Below are 25,868 nucleotides of genomic sequence, written 5' to 3'. Positions count from 1 at the left end.
TATATGCGCCTTGATATATGCCACAGAAGCTTGACAAAACAAAATAGACAGTCTTAAGAGCAATAGCCTCTAACTTTCTCCATGTGCAGATCTAATATTTGCTTCTGAAATGTGACCTTGACTTTAATTTTTTCAAACAGATAAAAAATACCTTCTAATGTTCACTTAATCAACTTTTCAGATCTTTCTGGCATATTACCCTTTCACCAGGACAAATTCGAGAACAGTTGCAAGATTTCAGTTTTTAGCAGCTACATACAACAGCCCGACAACTGCTACAATCAGTGTTTTGACTAAGCCAAGTGTCGGTCTTGGCTAATAAATTCAAAAGCCAGGATACAATACTCCCTATAATACCAGGAAGTGCAGACGCGGCTTTCCCAGCGAGCTTTGCTAGTGCTTCTCCTAATGCCTATAAATGCTTTTTTATCCACTCTTTTACACCATCCTTATCACTAGGAGGTGTGCCGCTGCCTGTACCACCACCTCCAGTTAACACGAGAGTCAAAGATGATATAATGAATCCCAATGCGGTTAAATTACTGCTAATGGTTATCCCCCGTTCTCTGAACAATGTTTTAATTTTTTTGGCCAGTGTAGTATCATCATTGAGGACTTCATCAATAGTTTCTCGAATTTGACTGATTTGTGATTTCATCTTCTAAGGTATGCAATCTTTCAGCAACACGGCGTCTGAATTCATCATTTGCCTGTGTAAGCTTTGTTTTCTCATAAGCTATATGCTTGTCGAGATCATCTAGCTTGGCTATATTATTGATGAGTGATTGGTAGGAATTATTAGAAAGAATCATACAGAGATCACAAAGCCAAGATTTCTTCTAACACAGAATTTACTTTTCCAGTGTTCTGAAAATTACAGAATGATACAATGTAAATGAATGTATCCATTATTCACTGTCATGACAATACATGTGATTAAGCATGCTGAAGTACTCTTTAATAATATAATTGCAACACAGCAATAGCATGATACCTTACACTGTAATACAATGACTGCTCCCTTGCTACGTGCAACTTTGAAAATGTCATGTTTACACAAAATATGAAAATAAAGCATTAACACTGACCATGTGGGCAGTATGTAGTTTTCTAACACAATTAATAATCTCAATAACACTGGTTTTTATGACATAAAACTTGCTATATATGAAGATTTTCCTGCAATAGTGCGCACACCTCTACAACGAAAATAGGATACACACTATTGCATGTGGCTAAATAATTCAACTTTCCAATAAATGTAAGAAATTGACTGACAACAGCTTATGAAATGCCCATAAATCTTAATATTATCTCATATTCATGTTTTCTGTACCTAAAGAGTGAATCTCGGCCATGTAACACATCTCAACAGTTGAATTTCCGCACTTCTCAAACTCTCTGACCATCGCGGGTCACCCACTTGCATTAAAAAAAAAATACTCAAGGGAGCATTTACACACCACCGTCATATACCTGGAATATTGCTGAGTGCGGTGTTTAACAACAAACAAACATTTGTTGCACCCCGAGGATTGTTTGGAATAATATATGATGTTAACTAAGAGCTAGGTTGCACCAGACTTATTATCTGCTATATGATCAAGCTAATAGATCCATCTATAGAAAGAGCTGTATTTCATTCATCTTGTTGCATAATGTTATGATACCAGACAGCAATTTGATTATTCCTTGTATAATTATACAAATACTGTAAATCTCATTATGCATATATCATTGATGTAGACTGAGACTTGAAAACATAACTATGCCAATTAGATGGCATTTATAGGCTTCAGAGTATAAGTAATAACATTATGATCATACTGATGATGTGTTAGCATTCTCCATAATGTAATCATAATGTTTGCAAAATGGTTTTTCATTTAAAATACGTACAGAGGCATTTTGCACCATGTGTACTAATTGTCTGGAATATTATTTGACTCTAACTTGTTTAATTTCTGTGACTGTAAGTGCATAGCCATAGAGGCTTTTCACTGACTGTTTTGCACCATTCTGATACAATAGATTACATGTGTTTTCATGACAGTAAATGATGGATAGTAGTATAGGCAATGGGGATTCTGGCTAACTTCAACTGGAGCCAGATTTAAAAACCTATACCACTACCACAGAGGGAATTTTTTATGTGTAAAGGCTGATGCGATTCAACGATCCTTATGACATTAAACTAAATTGTAATGAAAATATTCTCTATTATTTTTACTCATATATGTATACCATTATTTTGAACAGAGATATTCAACACTTTTACTAAGTTCTTCATTCATTTTACTAGGAGACCAGACTATATGCTGTTCTTGGTAATTGGAAAGAAACAATTGATGACCGTATTTTTGTTGGTTTGGCATCACTGATATAATATATAACTTGTGTTAATTCTCTCCATTTGATAATTTTGTCCCTGAGCATAAATGCTTCGTTAGCTATTTCAAGTTCTTCCTTTGTTAATGTGAATTCTCCATTATTATATATCTATGTAAGCATTCATTTAAATGTGATCCAACGATAGGAAGCAATCTATTTTTAATCTCCAACCAGTTCTTTGGTTTTGGCACGGAATAATTGATGCGCTTGTTGTCTCCCCTGTTCTGTGAACTTTGTTTTTCTCGTCTTCGCTAATACCACTGGTCTTACAAGAATTTGATCGAATCTCCTGCTTCATTACGTTGTATTTGGTGGGTTCTGACAGCACTAAACGAAACTCTTACAAATAGCCATTGCTGTTGAAATATGGTCCTCAATACTGTTCAACTTCGGCGAGTATCCGAATATTATCATGTTTTAATGCTTCCGTTTGCAACTTACGAGAAATGAATTTTATCGCTTTTCCTGCCAGTCCTGAGAGTCGAGAGCATTCACAGCTCTGCGATACTTTTCATACAATCCAAGTCTCAACTCCCTCTCCTTATCTATTCGATGTTTTATGTCGCTTATTTATAATGTCAATAACAACACGACAACAGATAAAAGAACATTTATTAAATGTTTTGACATATGGGGATTCTCGGTATATACATATATATATATACATGACACATAAACATAGTACATGGAAGACTAACTTCAGCCAAGTCTCTAAATAGGAGTAGAGCACTCCATACTGTTTGAGCGTTCTGAGACTTGGCTGAGTATACGAACATGGACAATATACCCGATCGGCGGGCTGTACCTCTGCCAAGTAATACAAGTAGGAGTCGCACACCCCTAGACTTGCTCCCGAGCGCCAGGAGTACCTGGCAGAGTAGACGAATGATGAAAAAGCAAAAAAGAGATGAATGTTAAATTACTTGCAGGGGGAATAGTATCCGCCTGAATTACCCTCTGATAGAGCGGATAGATTGCCATATTGTTATTGTGATAATTGTGGAAACTGAATTGAACCCTATCTGTCCTGGATTACTTAATTGCTTCAAAGCTCCAGGATTGCTCTTGAGATCTGTCAGAATATAAATGAGAAGGTAGTGATGAGTCAATGCTAAAACAATTGGTGTATGAATCTATGTAGTGATTGCAGCTTATATCTACAGAAATTCACTTGGGTGGTGGTGAGGGATGTGGTGGGTTCAGTCAAGATCCGACCATTACGAAGCGTGCTTGAATGAACACTGTGTTGTGAGCTGGACAAAGGAATTGCTGACAGCTGACTGCGCATGCTATGGCATGATTAAGTTTGGGCGTGTGAGAGAAACGGAATATGATTGTGAATTACTCAGGTTTTCAAGCCAACTTAACTACAAATAAACGCCCATTGGAGTATATTACCTGATGACTAACAGTCACATATGCATAGCACAGGTTAGCCTGATGAATTTAATATTCATAATGGACAAAAAATTTCATAGAAAATTATCGTATGGTATGGTGCATGTAATGCATAACATTCGATGACATAACCCTTGCTATTGCCATTATAAACTCAACTCAATACCTAAGTAATAATTTATAATGTCAATAACAACACGACAACAGATAAAAGAACAACATTTATTGAATGTTTTGACATATGGGGATTCTCGGTATATACATATATATATATACATGACACATAAACATAGTACATGGAAGACTTAACTTCAGCCAAGTCTCTAAATAGGAGTAGCGCACTCCATACTGTTTGAGCGTTCTGAGACTTGGCTGAGTATACGAACATGGACAATATAACCGATCGCCGGGCTGTACCTCTGCCAAGTAATACAAGTAGGAGTCGCGCACCCCTAGACTTGCTCCCGAGCGCCAGGAGTACCTGGCAGAGTAGACGAATGATGAAAAAGCAAAAAAGAGATGAATGTTAAATTACTTGCAGGGGGAATAGTATCCGCCTGAATTACCCTCTGATAGAGCGGATAGATTGCCCATATTATTATTAATGATAATTGTAAAACTGAATTGATGAGAATCCCCAAAAGTAAGGAGAACATGATAAAATGTTACAGAGTTCCAGTTTTGTTCTAATCCTATTGAATGCTGGTCACTTCTGTGCCATCGCTATCTGAGCTTTACGTATGGAGACTTGGGACGTCCTGATATAACGAGTGTAACACGCTGAGGTCCATCTACCCAATGTCTGAATCATGTGATCGGGCACACCTTTACTTGCAGCTGATGTTGCTGCTCCTATTCTGAATAAATGTCCGTTGTAGCATATTGTGTACTGGACAGATGGCAGTATTCATCCGATGCAGCACAATGTTCACACCTTTGCGAAATGGATCAGTTTTTGAAGATTGTAAGGTGAGTGTAAGGGATGACAAATCGCTGGCAAACACCACTGAATTGAAACACAAATTGACATGCGGGTTGAATCTATCACACGTAAATTCCCCGCATCTGAGGAATGCGAAAAAAGCCAGGCATCACACTGCTTTCAGCATAATATTGAGTGTGGTGGTGACGGCACCTTGGTCTAAAAGGTGACACAACTTGGTAAGTATAGAGCTTGTTATGGGCAACCGAACATATGCTGTACAGCCTTGCTGTCTCTTCACTGCACCTACTATGGTATGCAGTCTTGTCAGGTTGCCCAGAGTCCAAGGGTTCGGCACTCCTGCTTTGAGATACATAAACCTCACACCGCATAGGTATGTCTTTATTGTTGCATACCTGAGGTTTTGATGTTTATGACAGTGTGCCACAAATCTGAGTAGCAATTCTTCCGATATGGCAGGATATGTTGTGATGAAAAGAGCATAGGCCTTGAACCCTGCTTGGTAGACTTCATATGTACGATGGGAGACTGTTGATGCCCACAGGTTGTCTAACTCGTTGTCTGCCATGCTGTAGTTGGTAGTGTTCTCTGAAACATCAATTCTTCCATAGGAGGACACGCAGTTGGGTGGCGACAGGCTTGAGGAGCTAGACGTCTGAATCTGGCTATCTGTAACCGAGACAAAGCATCACTGATATGGTTGTGTTTTCCTGGGACATGCCTCGCGCTGCACATGAAATTGAATTTAGCTGAGGTGAGTGTTAACTTCCCCAGGAACCTCATGATACCCGGAGATTTGGATCTGCCCTTATTGATGATGTCCACTGTGGCCTTGTTATCACAATAAAATCTAACTGATTTCTTAGCCCATTCTTTTCCCCAGACCTCTGCTGCCATAACAATCGGGTATAACTCCATAAGGGCTATAAACATGTCGTCTGCTACAGGTGTGAACAGACGCCCAGGCCACTTGGAGGCAAACCACTTTCACTGATAATATGCCCCATAACCTATGGCTCCTGCTGCGTCTGTGTATAGTAGGAAGTCTGGAGCATCGATCCTGTCAGCTGTGAAAAGGGACACTCCATTCCATTGTTTGAGGAAACAAATCCACATGGTGAAGTCAAGTCGACATTCTTGATTTAACTGTACCCTGTTCTTTAGGTCTGGAACTGAATGTGCCAATTGCAGAAGGCAGCCGATAAAGGTACGTCCTGGTTTCACCACTTGCATTGCGAAGTTCATGTGTCCCAGTACTACCAGCAAGTCTCGTTTGGTGACTTCACTCTGTTGTTGTAAGGAGTGGATGATGGTCGTCAATCTGTCTATCTTCTCCATGGGCAGTCAAGCTTCCATCTTGATGAGGTCTATGGTGATACTGAGGTACACCAAGCAAGTCGTGGGGCCAACTGGTTTGGGTTGAGAGAGAGGGATGCCTAGGTCATCAAACATTTTCAAAAGTGACGACATGGTTTCCTGTCCTTCTTCCAAAGTCTTATTGAAGCAGATAAAATCATCTAGCAGGTGTAATATATAGTCGATATGAAAACACTTTTTGGCTATCCAACACACTGCTGAAGCGAGGGTATCAAAGATTTTTGGACTGGATCTGCAGCCAAACATCAATCGTGTATAGTAAAAATATTCTCCTTGCCATTTGATACCGTGAAGATGCCACAATGAGGGGTGAATTGGGATAAGTTTGAAGGCATCCGTAACATCAGTTTTGCACATGGAACGTTCCTCTACCTAGCTGTCTAATGCATGATATGGCATCATCGACTTTAACGTACTTCAAGGAATATTCTTCTTTATCAATCAAAGAGTTGAGACTTGGATTACCTTGGTCTTCATGTGGAGCTGACATATCTACTATAAGTCGTAATTTTTATGAATATTTGCCCTCAACCAATCCTACTGGACCAACTTGCTGCAGAGGAAAGGGACTTGTGTGGAATGGACCCATAAGGTAACCTTTGTCCTTCTCTTCATTGATCAGTTTAGTCACCATTTTTACGTTGAGGGGTCCTCGGGTTGATAACAAGTTTATACTCGTGTGATGGTTGGTGGGTTCTTAATTCCTGTGTAGAAACCTTCTTGGAAGCCGAGGATGAGATATGCTGTCATGTTTTTGTCTGGATGCTTGACTAAAGTAGCTTTCAGTGCCTCAATATTGACAGGAGATGGTCTGGCATCAAGTCATTTATCCGACTTCCCATTCTTGGAAGTCTTGTCTGTACGACATTGATATTTCGGATGGGTCCTCTTGCATATCAAGCAAACATGCATGAACCTGCAATGTTGGTGGCTGCATCCTCTGTCATTGGAATTATTACAGATGGATTGTCCCTGGTGGAAGATAATGGCTCGTCCATGGGCGTCTGTACCGTCGAAATTGTTCTTCTGTATCTGCTGCAGCTTCCTGGGTCCCAAGGATGATTTGAGTTGGTCATCAAGTGACAACGGGCAGAATTCTGATGTGTGATTTAATTCGGTGCACCACTGGCATGCATTGGCTTTCCTGGACATAAAGATCTTGATATAGAGTTCTCGGTCTAGTCTGCCAAAGTATACTGGTCGATTTAATAGTTCAATGGCTGCTGCTGCTTGTGCAGAGAACATCTTGTGGTAAGTGTAGAACGCATTGTCGTCCGTCTCGTTACTTAGTCCAATAATGATGCCTTGATATTCATCAAACTCAGCTGACCTGTTGGGGAATTTCTCCAACATTATCTTTTTGAATCTTTCAAATGCTTTGAGGAAGTCTCTGATACCCAACACTTTTTGAAGCCTCTTGTCATTTGTAGTTTTGAGATGTAATTGACCGTCACCTATCTGAATGCTACGTGGGCCACAATGAACATCATCCGGAATTAGTAACAGAGCCAAATTAATGTCCCTACCCACGTGAATCTGTTGCCTGAGATTTGCAGACACTGTCTCCAGTCTTGGCAGTATGTTGGGGTCCAGTGGTTGCATAGCGGTGGCGGCATGGTTGGCAATTGCAGTTGACAGGGTGAATTTCCCGTTTATTCTAATTTCTTCTCTGGCGGTTGATTGCTGCGGCAGAATGGAGGGACTTGTCGTTGTGTCGGTGGCGGAAGGTGACGACTGAGTATGGTGAGGCAGCAAAACTCTTGTGATAGAATTTGGCAGGTGTAAAATTCCGATGTCCCTGGCGATGCGCTCTCGGAGTTCTGCAACGTACCAGTTGGCAGGATCGTGAGAATGTTCGTTAGCCGCCGAGTCTGGATTAATTGACTGGTATCTCCTGCGAACGTCTGAAGAATTAGACCGAAGTCGTGTCGATAAGGCCGGTCGGCCATCTTGGTTGTTTACATCGATGGCAGCTTCATTAGTCGAATTGCGTTTTCGACGAGGAGCCATAGTACTGTACCGAGACGTTACTGTATGTGACGGTCACTTTCGTTACTACGTAGGTACTTCGTTGAGAAAGCGGAAAGTATGTCATAAAGTTCAGTCAAGATCCGACCATTACGAAGCGTGCTTGAATGAACCATGTGTTGTGAGCTGGACAAAGGAATTGCTGACAGCTGACTGTGCATGCGCTATGGCATGATTAAGTTTGGGCGTGTGAGAGAAAAGGAATATGATTGTGAATTACTTAACTACAATTCTACCATGACATTGATGAAAGCTTGATACTGATTGGTTAAAAAGAGGTTTCCTTTTTGCTACGGAAACCCCTTTCAAATATATCAAGCCTTTTCACACAAAAAACGTGCGTATGAATACATAGATAGCCTACATATCGATTCACAGAAAATGGCTGCCGATCGATCACCCCCATATGAACTGTAAAACGTATCTATATTTCCTCTAATACATGCTGGGTCTCTAATACCAGACAGGTCTCTAATACACGCTCTCGCGAAATTAATAGACGGCGTATAGTGTCAAATAGAGGAAATACGGTAGTTTGATATCGGATGTTTGGGGTGTTCTAGGCCGCAACCCTGACTGCTTCGATGATGACATTAACAGATTTAACGAAGGCATATCTTTTGCATACAAATGAAATGTATATGAAACTGTTAGAGAAATGTTCTATGGTGACCAGAATCGGAACAATTTAAGCTATTTCCTCATTGAAACAACCAACAATGAAAGTAAAATATAACATTATAAAAATTGTTTGAAAAAACAACATCACATCAGCAGGGATAGTTAGTCAACGTGTTAATGTTGAACAGCATCTCACTGTGCATCAGTACTGGGTTGTCTTCTGGTTTCCTGGAATTCTTTAACAGCACTGTTACTGTTAACAATTTCTTTGGCAGCCATAACTGAGAGTGTAGTGCAGAAACAGTGACAACCGGGACACGTTAGGATGGTTCTCATTTCAGGGTGGGGAGGTATAATTCAAAGATTCACGCATTCAAAATAAGTGAAAGAGTGATATCTAATAAATTTTGTTGAGAAAATAATAATTGTTCATTTTTTTGATAATTTTTTCTGAAATCCACAAACAGGTAATTTCATTATTGAAACAACCGACAATGAAAGTGAAATATAACATAATAAAATGTGTTTGAAGACATTTTATTCATGACAACATGGTGTTTACAAACCTTTTTCTGATCGATATCCATTACGATCTCCATCAACCACCACCAGTAGAATGTGGCAGGAGGGGATTTGAAAGTGCATCAGAAAACACTCCCTTTTGAAAGTCCACGAAAACAATGTCCCAACTGAAGTGACAGCTTTTCAAACTTGATGAAATTCATTTCAGAACACGCACAATTATGAAAATTATACACGACCTACTATTTCTGGACCAGAAATGTCTAAGTTCTGTCACTGTTTGGCTTTGGATCCGTGAAATGTTGAAATTGACAGGTCACACCATGCAGATTCCTCGTTTCAAAATATCCGGCTCGTCTGCAGCCTAAACAGCGGCTGTTCAGTCATACTCAGTTCCATTGGTAATCATATGGATGTACCAGCAGGCTCGATCAATCCCAGTAAATCTACAGGTAAATGTTGAACCACATCATAGATCGGGGTTGTCATCTTGCTTCTTTTAACTAGATCAAGTTAATGTAAAGACATGATTGTCAGCCATTGACAGCTGTGAGGTGTGAGCAACCATGATTTAGGTCAAGTTCTGCCACATCCAAGTTCGGGGTGTAGAGGCATTTACTTTTATGTTATTATTGTTTACTGGGGGTAATTGCTGTCTAACTAATAACTCTTAGACATGTTCAATGTATATTAGAATGTTAATTCATAAAGTTTGCTGTAGAAATATATTCGTTTAGCATTTTAAAACCTTTTTCTATTACCCATCACCCCTACAATAGAAATGATGGCATGTTTGATTTCCAAGAAATGACCTCTCTCACAAATTTCCGAGAAACGACAGCCAGTCCACAGTGTTCAATAGTGTGCAACAGTTTGAAAGAAATTAAAACATCTCTCTTTGGATTAAGTTAGGAGTATTATTTGTCAACTTCGTTTGAAAAACTATGTGTTTTGAACACTTATTATGAACTACTCACGACTTTGGTGTTTTTTAATCTTGAACTTTAGTAATATTTGTTACATATATACCTACCTGTGACCACTTTTCGGAATGTTCTAAGATCGAGGACCTGTGCACCTGTGTTATTACGCGTTGCAAGAGAGCGCCGTTTTCAAAGCGTTGTTGGCGTCATGGTAGAATGGACATAAACCTACTGTGCTAAAGCGCTCGGTTCAAAATTATAATAAAGAGGTATCTATTCTACAGTGGGACTACATCAAATTTCAAAACACAGTAGGTTTATCTCCTAAATAAACACCCATTGGAGTATATTACCTGATGACTAACAGTCACATATGCATAGCACAGGTTAGCCTGTTGAATTTAATATTCATAATGGACAAAAAATTTCATAGAAAATTATCTTATGGTATGGTGCATGTAATGCATAACACTCCATGACGTAACCCTTGCTATTGCCATTATAAACTCAACTCAATACCTAAGTAATAATTTGATGTAGACCTGGTAATATTTCGAAGGCATCTACTGGTGCATCTCCAAACAAGACTTCAATAATAAGTGTAGAAAGATCAGGTATTGCACTCAAGTTATCTTTAATATCATTGAATTCAGTAACCAAATTTAAACTAATATTTTTTACTGCCAGACGACTAATTAACATATGACCTGGGTTTTCTGGCAGGGGAGAGACTAACACACTTTTTCGTTTTGATGGGATATAGGCCGCGAGTACGACCCCACTATTTATTATCTTAGTTAAATTATGTGCCTTACCCGTCATCACATATCGTGGGGTAATGACAATATTCAGTAGCCACTCGATTTTTGCTTTGATCATAGTCCATTTATCATCATTGTTGAGAGTAAGATTGTATGAAGTGTTTTTATTGAGTCTACTAACGTTGACATCACTTAAATCTCCTAGATTACCTGTGAATGCAACTTCTTTCAGCTTGTATACATTATCTTGTAAGTGTAAAGCGTATAACTGTGTCTCCAAGATCGGAAAGCTCAATTGTATTACATTGTCTGAGTGTTCCAGGGCCTGATGAATCAACCATTATTTATGATATGGAGTGTTACACTCAAGTATCCTGTATGTACAGGTTGATGTTTTACATCTAATACAGAAATTTTGAGGTCTGAAATAATACCCCTCTTTAATTTTTTATATTGTAATGTTGAGAAAGATTCCGTTCTACCGCTATTTTTCATCTTTGACTGGAATAGCTCTCAGTAGAGTTAAAGGACTTTCTAGTTGAATATTATCGGTTGTACTTATCTGATCAGGATGGATGCACAACTCTTTATAGGGAACTAAATGGCGTAATTTAACTCGAAGCCTTGGTCTGTTGGGTGGTATGATTCCCGTTTCACCTTCAAATCCAAGTGTTTCTGCTAAAGATCTTGGCAAGAAATACTTTCTCTTCTCCAGCGCTTAATTTAAGCATCCCATTTGACTCATTATGTGTGAGACTAATTCCATTAGGCTTAAAAATTTCATCATTGAGTGAGTATACACTGTAATACCCATCAGGTATAACAATGCCAGTGTGAGCAATACCTATTTCACCTATTAAAAATCTATTATTTTCTATCACACATTTTCTATATTAGTCCACCGTGGGTAATACATTACATCGCAGATAGCGACTTCAAGTTGACCATTCGAGTTATCGATAGTATGAAGCAGTTGAATAGACTGGCCATTTGTTATTCCTGGGAGTGTAACATACATATTAAATGTACAAAGATACTATATCATAACTTAAATATGAAATCAACTTACATTACTAATCAGTCGATTTTAGTAAGTACCTCTGGTGCTAACATTTTTGTTGAATTCCCTGATATCTTTGAAAAATATAAGGTCACAGCAACTAGCAATAAAATGGTGCACAATTAGTTTCACAATCCAATGCAGGATGTGGTGTATCTCTTTATACCCCAGGATTTGAACTAAATAAGTCTGTTTTATCATTTCACATGTACTATCAGATTAGACGTATACTTAATTAGTGCCCCATTACCACAGGTTCGAGCATGGAATTCCACAAATAATCCGTACAATAGGTGGGCATATGAGCATATTTGTAAGGAATTTGGTATTTCTATGTGTAAAGATTGGCGTCTGAGTGGAGCTAACCACGGTCTAGGTATTCCGTACGCTGGTGCACACTCTGTTGAAGAAATCAGCGATGATTTACTGAAAAGAGGACGGCTGCTTCTGAGCTTTGCTCTCTCAAGTAACAAGTGGAGAGACGATCGTATGAACTTTAAGGGTGGTGTTGCTTTCACCGTCCAAAAGGTTGAGCAACCATCTGGAAATGCTTGGAATGAATTTCTTAATGATAAAACAGAAAATAATGTTTCTAACCCAGGAGTTGTAAGAGTTAATGAATCAATAAGAACTTATGTATGGACAATTCTTGGTGAACAATCGCAAACACGAACAGGAATAATTGGTTGTGGGACGGCGCTCGATGCGCAAAAACAGTTTATTGCAAACGTAGAGGATGCTATTAATTCACCCGTTGACATACCATCTTCTATAAAGCGTTATCAAGATGTAATACAGTACCCTCAATCCAAAGTAGACTACTTTTATGCTCCAGGACATGTCTCCGAGTAATAAGGAACTTAAGATCGGTCAAGTGATCGGTTATAATGATAAAATTGTTATTTCTTACGATCAGCAAAAAACAGGTATAAATTCAGATATTAACACCAAATTAATAACGCACACAAACACAGGTGAAACGGGAATAGTCAAGCCACAGATATCTACTGACGCTCCTACTAATGCACAACCACAAGTGCCACCACATATTGCAGCTAAAAATCAACAACATATCGTTGAAAAAACAGAGCTTATAGTAGGTGGAGTCGCGGCTGGTTTAGTCATGATTTCGATAAATTGTTCTTAATGAACTGATTTGGATAAATAGTCTTTAGTGAATACGTACAACAGACCGGCAAACGCTACGATCAGTGCCCACAAGTTTTGACTAAGCCAAGTGGTGGTCTTAGCTAATAAATTCAAGAGCCAGGAAACGATACTCCTTATTATACCGGGAAGTGCAGACGCGGCTTTCCCAACGAGCTTTCCCAGTGCTTCTCCTAATACTTTTAAATGCTTTTTTATCCACTCTTTTACACCATTTTTATCACTAGGCGGTGTGCCAACTCCTGTACTGCCACCGGTTAGCGCGAGAGTCAAAGTCGATATAATAAATCCCAATGCGGTTAAAATACTGGCAATGGTTATTCCCTGTTCTCTGAACAATGTTTTAATTTTATGGGCCAGTGTAGTATCATCGTTGAGGACTTGATCGATAGTTTCTCGAATTCAACTGATTTGTGAACGAAGTGCCTTTCTATTACTGGAAGCCGCTTCGAGGCAGGCCGATCTTTCGTCTTCTAAGTATTTTCCTGAGTAGAGTGCGCACCCATGTATAATGCGCACCCCCCTCTAGCAGGTTCAATATTTTGGAAAAAAAGAAATTTGAATATTATGCGCAGAAAAAATTTACACCATACCCTTTCGCTTCACACACGATTTCGCAGAAATTAATAAAAACAATATTATAAGGAATTTTGAATAAAATAAATGAAGTGAGTTACAAAAATAAGTCCAGAAATACAAAGAACACTTTTTATAGCCAGACAGTGTAATTACATAATTATTTTGCATACTTCAGTATGGATTTGTTGACATGGTATTTCCGGTGTTTCGTGCTCACGGTAATGTCTTTCCATGGGGGAAAAAAACATCCAAACTCATAATTCGTGTATAATGCGCACCCCCTTCTACACAGCTGTGTTTTTTCGAAAAAATGTGCGCACTATACTCAAGAAAATACGGTACGCAATCTTTCAGCAACGCGGCGTCTACTGAATTCATCACCCGCCTGTTCAAGTTTTGTTTTCTCAAAAGCTATATGCTTGTCGAGTTCGAATAGCTCGGCTATATTATTGATGAGTTCTCCCCGTATTGTTTGCATTGCCTTGTCAAGGCCTCTTAATTGCCTTATATTGTACTCCAAGTACCTGTAATGTGGAATTATCGTAGTAGGTATCCAAGATTTCTCCAAGGCCAGCTTCGAGCTTTCTTCCAAATTATCTTTATCTATGTACTGAGTTCAGTACGCACAGTCCGAAGAACCTAAGTAGTCTTCGCAGAAAGTTTTTCTCGTGAGTAGTCCACAAAACCTAATTCATTACGAACAAAGTTGATGCCATGTTTACTGGCTATCGCAGACAAGGCTTACGAGTACGAGAATTCATAAGATCAATCCCCGGGCAGCCATGCAGTCGCAATATTCCTTTACTATCTATCCTAAACTTTGAATAGTAACGACCAATAGGACTATCTTTTAAGGCACCGTAATAATCATTAACGGTTGATTGTAAACTTTCATCGTTAAGATTCATAAAGCTGGTTTCATCAGTACCCTCTTCGATTGTACTAGGGTTATGAAAGTTATCTAGATTAAAATAATCCATTTTTATATTAAACATAAGGTTACATAATTTCAATATAACAATGTCTTCACAATACGGACGCAAGTTAAACCCACAACGTAGACTTCGGGATCCATTAGGGGTCAAAGCAATCCACCAGTCTGTAACTATAACTAATAACCCGAGTACCATTGATCAGAATCAAACACTTCTGGTTCGCTTTCCTAATCTCGACGCACACGATGTGTTAGTTCCGTGAATTGCACGACTATCATTTACAATTATTTTGAATTCTACCGACGCTAGCAGGGAGCTCGTTTAGAACATAGGTCGTGCAATTGTTAAGAAAATTAGCGGCAATGAAGATTTGAGTATTGACAATGTATATTTCTGTTACATGGGTCTCGGGAGAACGGCTAAAGAACAGGAAAAATTACAGTACCAAGGTACTTGTAATCAGATCACATTGAGACTGCGTGTAGGTGCTGATAGTGGTAGAAGATAAGGCCGTTGCTGATGCATTAGTTAACCGATTCTATATTCCGCTCGACTTTGAATTACTAGATAGTCACATGCCCTTCTACCAAGCATCCCAAGGCGATAGGTTAGAATACAAACTCACTTTTAATGACTACAGCAGAGTAATCAAAGCTACTGAAGATCCTAGTAACTATTCTATTGAAAATATCTCACTGGAGTATGATACGATAACAGATCCTGAATAAGCCAGACAAATTCGTAACCAGTATACCAGTAGTTTAACCATTTTGTATGATCGCGTGCTTCGACACCGAAAGATCACCAGGAACAAAAGAGATACGGCGTGGAATATCAATCTTAACGTCCCAGCGAGATAGTTGAAGGGTATTTTAATGTTGTTCGATGACCCCTCTGAAGCATTTGCAAGAGATACCGAGAAGTTCTACAACCCCAAGATCACAAAAGTAGAACTGACTATCGAGGACGTGCCTAATCAACTATACAGTCAAGGCATGCGAGCATATCAACAGTGGGATGAGATCTCCCTTCTATAAAACGAAGCCCAGAAGTTAACGCGGCCGTGAAAGATCTGTCTCTCAGGAATGTATCTATGGCAGTGGGCGGAGAATAGAAAATGCTAGCGAGGGTGTTACTATCATGATATAACATTTATACTAACTTTCCTATAATAATTAGATCCACATCAAGTGATCATGGTGCAATATTTATACATCATTTCATATAATTATAGTTTAGCAAGTAATACTTATCATGAGGTAAAATGCATATATAAAATATCAGTAGTTTCAGTTATAGCTTTTTAGATAGATGCTAGTCTAAGGTAATGGGAGTGCAACTCCTAGACATACTATTCAATAAGATAAGGGTTATGTCTACATAGTTTAATAGATTTGAAGCTTTTAGATAAATGCTAGTCTAAGGTATCAAGATCCCATCTCCCAGACAAAAGATATGTCTACATAGTCTTATAGATTACCTTGAACCATTTTATTTAAGTAAATCTGTCATCACCTATATTAGAATAACATTCAGCAATTACTTCAATTTAGACTCATTAAGGATTAGCCCCAATACAAGCTCGACTATAGGGCATTAAGGATTAGCCCCCATACAAGCTCGTCTATAGTGCATTAAGGATTAGCCCCAACACAAGCTCGTCTATAGTGACACCATAATCTCTTTCAAAGCATCCAGTAAATATGTCAACAAGATTAGTGCCAGTCCAACAGGATCAACAGGATTAAGTATTCCCCTCTGTCTAGCCATTCATTTAGCATAGGGCACAACCCATCGTGTACCAACCAATCATATTCCATTTTATTGTTCTAATTTTTGTTAAATACATACAGAAACCACATGTTAGAAACCACAAATGGCATAATCAATATCAAAACTCAAATAGCCAAATCAAAAAAGTGCTCAGAAAACCACTAGCCAAACCTAAAATCCTACACCCCTCTAAAAAAATTGACAGATTAATTACAAAACTCCAAACAGGACACACCAACCTAAATAACCACCTAAAACAACTTAAAAGACACACCACAGGCAACTGCCCACACTGCAAACAGCCCGAAACCACAGAACACGCACTCATTCACTGCACCCACTATCAAACACACAGAACCACACTACAAACCGCCCTCAATCTAAATAAAGTTCCTACTCTAGATGAAATACTAAACCCTCAAAATAAACTAGAAAATTTCAAGGCCCTAGGCGTATTCCTAATCAAAACAGACCTAATTAAGCGCATCTAAAAATTAATTAATCTACCAATTCAAAATCCAATGAACATACAAACACCCACCTCACCCGGCTCCCTTAGTTCCCTCCTCCACCCACCTCGGCATTTATTCCAAATTTAAAAATTTCAAAAAATCAATATAAGCAACCCCTAAAAGCCCCCTCTTGGGTTGCACACACCACTTTCACCCTTCTCGGAATACACTAAATGGTCCGACCAGGCCCGTGTGCGAAATACGCTGTAGTCGGAAAGCGCACGTTAAATCTTTTATATCAGTCAGTCACATGTTAGGGCAGAGAAGGGGTTTGACTCTCTTACCAAGCAGACCTCACTCCCACAGCCCAGAGGGTTGTACCGACTCTTTGTGGCACCCTCAGCTATTTTCTAAGATATTGTAAATTGCTCATTGTTAATTGTTCTTGTAAATATAATTGTGATTAGTCTCCTGTGACTCTGGCTCTTTGCTGACTAATTCCCCAAGAAAACCAGCACGCCATTTGGATGGTTTTGTTCGCCCATAACATAGTACTATACAGATAACGAGCACCAGGAAGCGGCTGGTAAATTAAACATATATTTGTACGTGATTATGGATGCACAACTTAATATACAGAATGGAAGATTCGTGCAAGCAATCTATTAATAATCTTTTACCTAAAGAACCGCACTGCGCTATCATCTACAGGCAAACGGTCGCAGTTTGTACTCCAAGCTAGCAACACCTTTCCAGCCTACCAAGCCAACCAGCCACCAAGCCAACCTCACCCAGCAAAGCCTCCCAAGTTGTTGTTGCTGTTGCATTAGGTGTTTAAGAGGTCGCCTTCTGCCTAGGCAATTTCGGCTGACCTGTCCCTCTTTGGGACTCCTGTGTGTGAGAAGGGTTCACATATCTATTGTGATTTCGGTGTTCACATAATTTCTGTTTTTGCATTGATATGATTTCTATTTTCTTATATTGATATGATTTCATTTTTATCCTTGGCTGCTCTGTTTATATACGTTCGAGCAGCTGTCCATCTCTCAGAAATAGAGTTAGTTTGGCCTTCGCTATTGCATCTCTTGGCTTTAGGAGATCTATGACAGATAGCGGATCTAACTGCAATTCTTGTTTTAACCTAGCCCGGGCTGGGGCATGGTCTTGACATTTTAGTAACAGGTGGTCAATGGTTTCAGCCTGATTGCAAGATGAGCAAACCTTGTCATAGTGCTTTTTGTGACCAAGTCTGAGGCGTGAGATAGCAGTTTCAATTTTCCTTTCATTTGAGTATGAGTTTGGCTTTTGTTGGACCTTGGGTTGAATTTTGTATAGCCATCTGCCGATCTTACTTGCGTCCCATTGGGCTTGCCATCTTTTTGCTATGGAGGCTTTGATTTTGCTTTTTATCTCTAGTTTACTAAAGGGAATAGGCTGTATATCCGCTTTGTCTAGAGCTAGCTTCGCCAGTGAGTCTGCTTTTTCATTTCCATGAATATCTATGTGAGAGGGGATCCAACACAGCTCCACCTGTTGCCCTTGGTCCGATAGTTTTGTATATTCGTATAGAATATTGTTGACTGTGTTTGGCCTGGAGTTTGAGTTTCTCCCACCGATGGCCTGAAGTGCACTTAGCGAGTCTGATAGGACGACTGCCTTTGCTTCCGGGAGTTCCGGTATGAGTTCAAGTGCATGATGAATTGCCTCCAATACAGCCGTGAATACTGACTGACCATCAGGCAAGCGAACTGAATGTGCTTGGGGTTTGGAGCTGTGGATATGGATCCCGTAACCAGCACTGTTGTTGATAGCATTCTTGGATCCATCAGTGTATATATGGGCCCAGCTGTCCCAGGTAGTTTGAATTTTAGTGATAGCTACTGATCGTAGTAGGGTTGGGTTTTCTCTTTTAGTGACTTCTGATGTTAAAGCAGTGTCAACTTTGGGAGTTTGTAAAGTCCAGGGAGGGTGTAAACCTTTGTAGTGACTTTCTGGAGGCTGAATGTCATCGCAATTGTGACTTCGAATGAGTTCACGCACTAATATCCCAGATGGCTTTAGTGAGGGATTTTTTCGAGCTAGGGCTTCATCTCGAGCGTTTTTGTCTTGCCATATCATTTTAACCAAAGGGTTTGATGTTCGTCCCCAGAACGATAATATTGCCTGCTCTCTTCTTAGTTTCAATGGGAGTTCTCCTGTTTCTACTTGTAGTGCTTCTAGTTAGGTGCCTGTCGCTGCGCCTGTGGCCAGCATTAAGGCTTTGTATTGTATTCTGTCTAGGCGCCTCAAGACAGTATTTGATGCTGAGTGAAAAGCCTCACAACCATAGTCAATTTTTGATCTGATAAGAGCTTTGTAGAGGTCCAGCTGAGTGTCCCTCGATGTGCCCCAAGATGTGCCTGAAATTGCCCGTAATACGTTCAGGTCTTTTTGACATCTGTTTTCCACATATTCTATATGCTTGCGCCAAGTGAGGTGTTGATCAAGGATAACTCCAAGAAATATTGCAGATTTTTCGAATTTGATAGGTTTGCCTTTTATGGAGACACGGGGTATCATAGCATCTTTCCCCCGGCATTTGAATAGAACTCCAACCGTTTTTTCACTTGAAAGGGTGAATCCCCATTTATTGCACCATTGATCTACTCCGTCCAGGGCTGACTGGAGTTTTTTTCTGATTTGTGAGATATCTCTGTGCTTTACCCATATTGCTCCGTCATCAGCGAACTTAGAAGTTTGGGTAGGAGAGTTGACATGGTCAAAAAGATCATTGATCATGATATTAAACAGGGTTGGGCTTATGATGCTGCCTTGTGGTGTGCCATTGTCCAGTGCCATAGGATCCGATCGATTGTTCCCTATTTTAACTGATAGCGACCTGTCTTGCAGGAAGCTGTCTATGAAGTTTGCCATGTTCCCTTCAACTCCATTTTGTGATAGTTTTGAGAGGAGTCCGTCATGCCATACCATATCGAAGGCTTTGCTGAAGTCCAGAAATACTGCGGCTAGGTATTGTCTGTTTAATTGGGCTTTTTTTATTTCATTTTCCAGTCTTAGAATATGATCTAGACACGAGTGTCCCTTCCTGAAGCCACTTTGGTCAGGTTTTATGTGATTGCCAGTTTCAAGATGATGCATGAGCCTTTTTGTAACCATGGCTTCCATGGCTTTGCACATGTTTGAGGTGAGTGAGATCGGTCGATAAGAGTTTGGTAGGGCTTCTTCTTTCCCTTGCTTTAGCAGCGGGATAACCGCAGCATGTTTCCATGCTTTTGGGACTTCTCCTTTGGACCATATCGTGTTATACAACTCAGTGAGTAAGCCTTTGGTTTGATCAGGTTGGTTTTTCAGTATCTCGTAGCTGGTTGTGTCAAGACCAGGTGCTGTGCCTTTTCTATGTTGTATCGCATCATCAAACTCTGTCACCGTAAATGGTATATTGTATACCAGATGCTTGCTTTGCGGCCGTTTTGAGATCTTAGGCATAAGCATTTTTTCCTGTTTGAATTCTTCGCTGCAATTTGTGTTGCTGCTGACAGATGAGAAGTGCTCAGCTAGAATGTTGGCCTTTTCTTTGACTGTATGGGCGTTGGCTAACTTGGGAATTTTTGTGGGTTTCCGCTTAACCCTGATTGCGTGTATTTTGCTCCAGACTGTTTTAGCATTTGTTTTCTCATTAAGGGATTTGCAGAATGTTTGCCATGACTCTTTTTTAGAATCGTCTGGGCTGGTTCTCTTGAGAGTTGGGCGAACTCTCAACAATTGTAAATTCTGGACGTAAGTCCGCCATCTCCATTTCCAAGTTCATATTTGTCAGTCCCAGGGGCCTGGGTGATTGACAACCGTGCAGTTTAAGCTGGTGAGCGAACCGAGCTTGGTAGGCGGGGAGGGTTGTGTACAGTACGGGACCTGTGACACAACTGCCTCCCAAGCCAGCACAGTTTCACTTATAGCCAGCAAAGGAGGTAATTATCAAAACACACACACACATTCTCTCTTAAATCTACTCACACCCAAGCCCGCAAATCCACAAAACACTAAAAATCCTCATAGGTAAACAATAGGATAATCCACAACCCCTAAATAACAATCTCAAAAACCTAAACACATCTCAACAAACCTGCTCAACCAGTACCCACCACCTACTCCCTAAAAACACACCTCTCACTACCAACTCACTCCACACAAACCCACTCACCACATCCACTCACCTCACCCCACTAGCCGCAAAACATGTCCGACTCCCGCAACACTACCCAGGCAGACATCCACCAAACAGAATCACCCACACCTTCGGAAGCCCACAACACTTCCGGGAGGACATCCATCCACACCAAACATGTCGCCCGCATCCATCATCACCACATTCGCCCTCTACTTTTGCGCTACAGGTCCCATAAACGTCCTTTCTAAATGTCTCACAGCCAATAAAGTAGGAATCTGGTTCAAACAGTACAAAATTCACTTCGACAAAATTAAAGAGGCTAACAAAGGTTTCCAAATAATTTTCCCGGACCAAAAAAATCACCAAGATATGTACCCCCAACCTAAAATAACTAGCACCCCGAAGAATAACCTCAAATAGAAACGGGAAAATCTCAAACACACCAATAGTCATAATCAATTTCCAAAAATCAGCTAAATATCCAGAAGCACCTAAATTTATCTCCTTCGGAGCAACCACTAAATTAGAAGTCAAACCATACATAAAACAAGTTAAACAATGCTGTAACTGTCTCCAATACAACCACACAGTAAATTCCAATGTAAATTCCAAAAAACTAAATGCAGGAAATGCGCCCAAACTGACTGCCCAGGGACATGCACACCCTGGTGCATACACTGTAAAAGCATACAACATTCCTCACTATCCAACCACTGCCCTCATAGACACACCCTCACACAACGGGCCAACAAACACATCAATATCGACACGGCCAAACTCCAAACAAAAAGACAGCATACAAAACAACCTCTGCTACCCACACCACAACCAAACAACACCCCACACTTAAACTCGGCATGGGATGGCATCCTGCAAAGAGTACACCCAGCACCCAAAACACACATTCACCACACGTCCATCCCACAACCCTACCACCTCCACTAGCACATTCACAACATCCACACCTGCACGCAAAACAAGCAACAATACGCAGGCCACAACCCAACCCGGCACCATACAAACCACAGCCGCTATGGCAACAACAACCAATCCCAAGCAATCACAACCCGAAAAACCAGACAGTAAGGAAACCACATCCAGACCACTACCACAAACACAAGCACGCACGCAAACCACCCCCATGGAATGTGAGGAAACTAAACTTAACAACACATAAGAATACGAATGCACAACCGAGGAAGACATAAACGAAATAACTCTCTCAACCCCCCCAAAAATACAAAATCACAGGCCTCAGCAAATATCAAACAACAAACTAAACAACTTAACCATCCTTCTCGCATACATGCTAAAGGAAATAAACCCAAACGCTAGCACTAAAGCTTTCTATACCGTAGCAAATAAGCTTAAACTGACAACCCTTACCTACGAATTCTTCAGCATAGGCCTCGAATTAGTAAGCCCAACCAAATAAAAAACCCTAGCCTAAATCAAACCTAACCTCCAAACACTAAAAGCCCAAATAATGGAAGGCCTAAACATATTTCAGTGGAATGCCAACAGACTTAATTCCCACGGCCATGAACTAAAAGCAAAATTTAAACAAGATAACACATTGTCTGCATCCAAGAAACCAAATTCTCAAAAAAATCTAAATTTACTCTACCAAACTACAACTCAGTTAGAACAGACCGAGCCAAAACCGCTAGAGCCGCAGGAGGATTAATAATACTAATCAGAGAAGACATTAACTATGAAGAAATCAAAATAAACACACCAAACCTAGAAGCAAACGGCATCCAAATAACTCTCAAAAAACAAAAAATAAACATCATTAACATATACCACTGGGCAGAACAAAAGATTCAAGCTGAGGACCTAAACAAACTAAATAAATCAACCTTACTCAATGGAAGAACTCCAGTACGTACTCCAAAATAGGAAAAAGGGAACTGCCCCGGGATTAGACCTAACATCCTACCAAATGATAAAAAACTCCCCCCCCCCCCAACCTACTCCAGGCACTACTTAAACTATATAACCTAATCTATCAAAACGAACAGGTACCAACTCCCTGGAAACAGGCACTAGTCATCCCTATCCCTAAACCCGATAAACCAACTAACCAGGCAAATTCTTATAGACCAATATCCCTAACCTCAAACATATGTTAAGTAATGGAATCTATGGCCAAAAATAGACTACAACACTACTTAACTCAAAATAACATCATAAACACAGATCAAAGCGGTTTCACTCCTGGCCGCTCAAACTTAGATAATCTCGCCCGACTAGAACAGGACATCAAGACAGGACAACTCAACAAACAATACACAACAGGCATCTTTCTGGATTTCTCCAAAGCATTCGACATGGTTTGGCACAACGGGCTAATACAAAAACTTTAAAAAATAGGACCAAAAGGACAAATAATAAACTACATTCAGGACTTCCTAAACGAACATACAATAACAGTGGGGATGGACCATACTCTATCGGACCAGTGTCCCTTAGAAAATGGCACTCCCCAGGGCAGTATCCTCAGCCCCACACTCTTTAATATAATGATAAATGATCTCTTCGAGGGCCTATCCCCTAAAATCAACACATCCAAATTCGCGGATGATGGAGCCCTCTGGATCCGCACTAAAAGCATTAAAATGGCCCAAAATTTACTCAAAAAATCTCTTAATAAAATACAACTATGGGCTGACAAATGGGGCTTCTCCCTTAACTCAGAAAAAACAACAGGAATAGTATTCAAACATAAAAACATGAAACCCGCCTCCCCAATCCTCAAGCTAAACAACCAAACAATCAAATTTCAAAAACAAACCAAATTCTTAGGACTTATTTTCGATGAACATCTCACCTGGGATGCTCACATCCAAAACCTAAAAACTAAATGCAGTAAAGACCTGAACACCCTAAGATGCCTAACTGGCTCAAACTGGGGAGCCTCCAAAGATACCCTCCTCTCACTCTACATATCACTAATTGGATCAAAACTAGACTACGGCTGCGCCATATACAACACCCTAAACAACTCTCTATCTAAAAAACTTGACTAAATACAATATCAGGCTCTCAAACTTATTAACACGCACCCAACATGGCACCTCCTACACTTCACTTCAGGCCTTAACAGGAGAAATGCCACTAAGTCTACGCAGGGAACAGCTAAGCTTAAATTTCTGGGCCGCGTCCCAATCAAACCCAAACATCCAAAACTTAATAAACCAAAATATCAGCCCCAAAAACCAAGCTCTAGCTCGTAAACACCCCTTACTTACCCCAATATCCCAAAGAATAACTAACTACCTCAATGAACACCAAATTAAAAATCTTAAACAAAACTGCAAACAATCAAATATCTTCACCCCTAAACTTAAAATACCCAAAATAGACACAACACTAGCTAACCAAATAAATAAACAAACCAACCCAAACATAGCTAAAACCACCACACTAGCATACATACACGAAAATTGGCCAAATTGGTGTCACATTTACACGGATGGATCTTCAGATCCGACCTCCAAACACACAGGTTTCGGAGTCCATACCACACAACCAACTAAAACCACACAATCCTTCCGACTCCCAAACAACCAATCAATATTCACGGCAGAACTAATGGGCATGGCCTCAGCCCTCCATAGTCAAGAATCCCAAAACCACAATAAAATCCTAATACTTACCGACTCCCTAAGTGGACTGCAAGCCCTCCAAAATAAAAATACCAAAAACCGACCTTAATTAATAAATCTAATACTTAAAAGCTACAACGACCTAATTCACGCAGGCAAACAAATAACCTTCTTGTGGATACCCGCCCACGTAGGAATATACGGTAATGAAAACGCAGATAAGGCAGCTAAACTATCCCTCAAAATCCCAGAAATAAGCTTAAACTTACCCATCTCAAAAATCAGAAATTAAAAGCGTAAACAAGCAAAGAATCACCAAAAAATGGCATAACCTATATCTAAACTCAAATAGCCAAATCAAAAAAGTACTCAGCAAACCACTAACCAAAACAAAAATTCTCCTTCCATCAAAAAAAATCGACAGAGTAATCACTAAACTCCAAAACAGGACACACCAACCTAAATAACCACCTAAAAAAAATAAAAAAACATACTACAGGTAACTGCCCACACTGCAAACAACTAGAAACCCCAGAACATGCACTCATCTACACACACTACCTAACACATCGAACCGCATTACAAACCACCCTCAATCTAAACAAGGCTCTCACTCTAGAAGCAATACTAAACCCACAAAATAAAATAGAAAACTTCAAGGCCTTAGGCATATTCTTAATCAAAACGGAACTAATAAAACGCATCTAAAAACACTATAATCCACCAAATCAAAATTACACACAAACACACAAACATCCACCATACCCAGCTCCCTTAGTTCTCCTCCCCTACCCCATCGGCATCTATTCCAAATCTCAAAATTCCCAAATTCTATATAAGCAACCCCTAAAGCCCCCTCTTGGGTTGCACACACCACTTTCACCCCTTTCGGAAACAGATTAAATGGCCTGTCCGGGCCCGTGTGCGAAATACGCATCGGATGGAAAGCGCACGTTAAATCTCCAAAGTAAGTAAGTAAGTACGTAAGTAATCATCCGCGGGCAAACTGGTTGCGGAAAAACAGCTTTTATTCTAGATATTTTACAAAGTCATTATCGGGATGTTTTCATCCATATTATTATTCTGTGTCCGACTAAAAGCGTTAATAAAACATACTTATCGAGAGATTGGGTAATGAATGATCTCAAGGTGTACAAAGTTG

General features: G+C 39.9%; 2 protein-coding genes and 1 pseudogene across 2 annotated transcripts in view; all 3 read right to left on the bottom strand.

Annotated features, from left to right (window-relative positions):
- The window catches only part of LOC139447195 (uncharacterized), a 467,168-nt gene that overhangs the window by 265,173 nt on the left and 176,127 nt on the right, over nucleotides 1-25,868 (bottom strand). The gene's annotated exons all lie outside the window — the stretch shown is intronic.
- LOC139447187 (uncharacterized) lies at nucleotides 4,496-5,300 on the bottom strand (annotated as a pseudogene).
- Nucleotides 6,932-8,119, bottom strand: LOC139447835 (uncharacterized). Its single transcript, XM_071229314.1, has one exon. The coding sequence runs from the start codon at nucleotides 8,117-8,119 to the stop codon at nucleotides 6,932-6,934; it is 1,188 nt and encodes a 395-aa protein (XP_071085415.1).

This window comes from Haliotis cracherodii, unplaced genomic scaffold (assembly GCF_022045235.1).
Source record: "Haliotis cracherodii isolate W230 unplaced genomic scaffold, xgHalCrac1.p SCAF_7, whole genome shotgun sequence".
Lineage (NCBI taxonomy): Eukaryota > Metazoa > Mollusca > Gastropoda > Lepetellida > Haliotidae > Haliotis > Haliotis cracherodii.
Note: the sequence above shows the minus strand (reverse complement) of the source record. Positions and strands in the feature narration are given on the sequence as shown.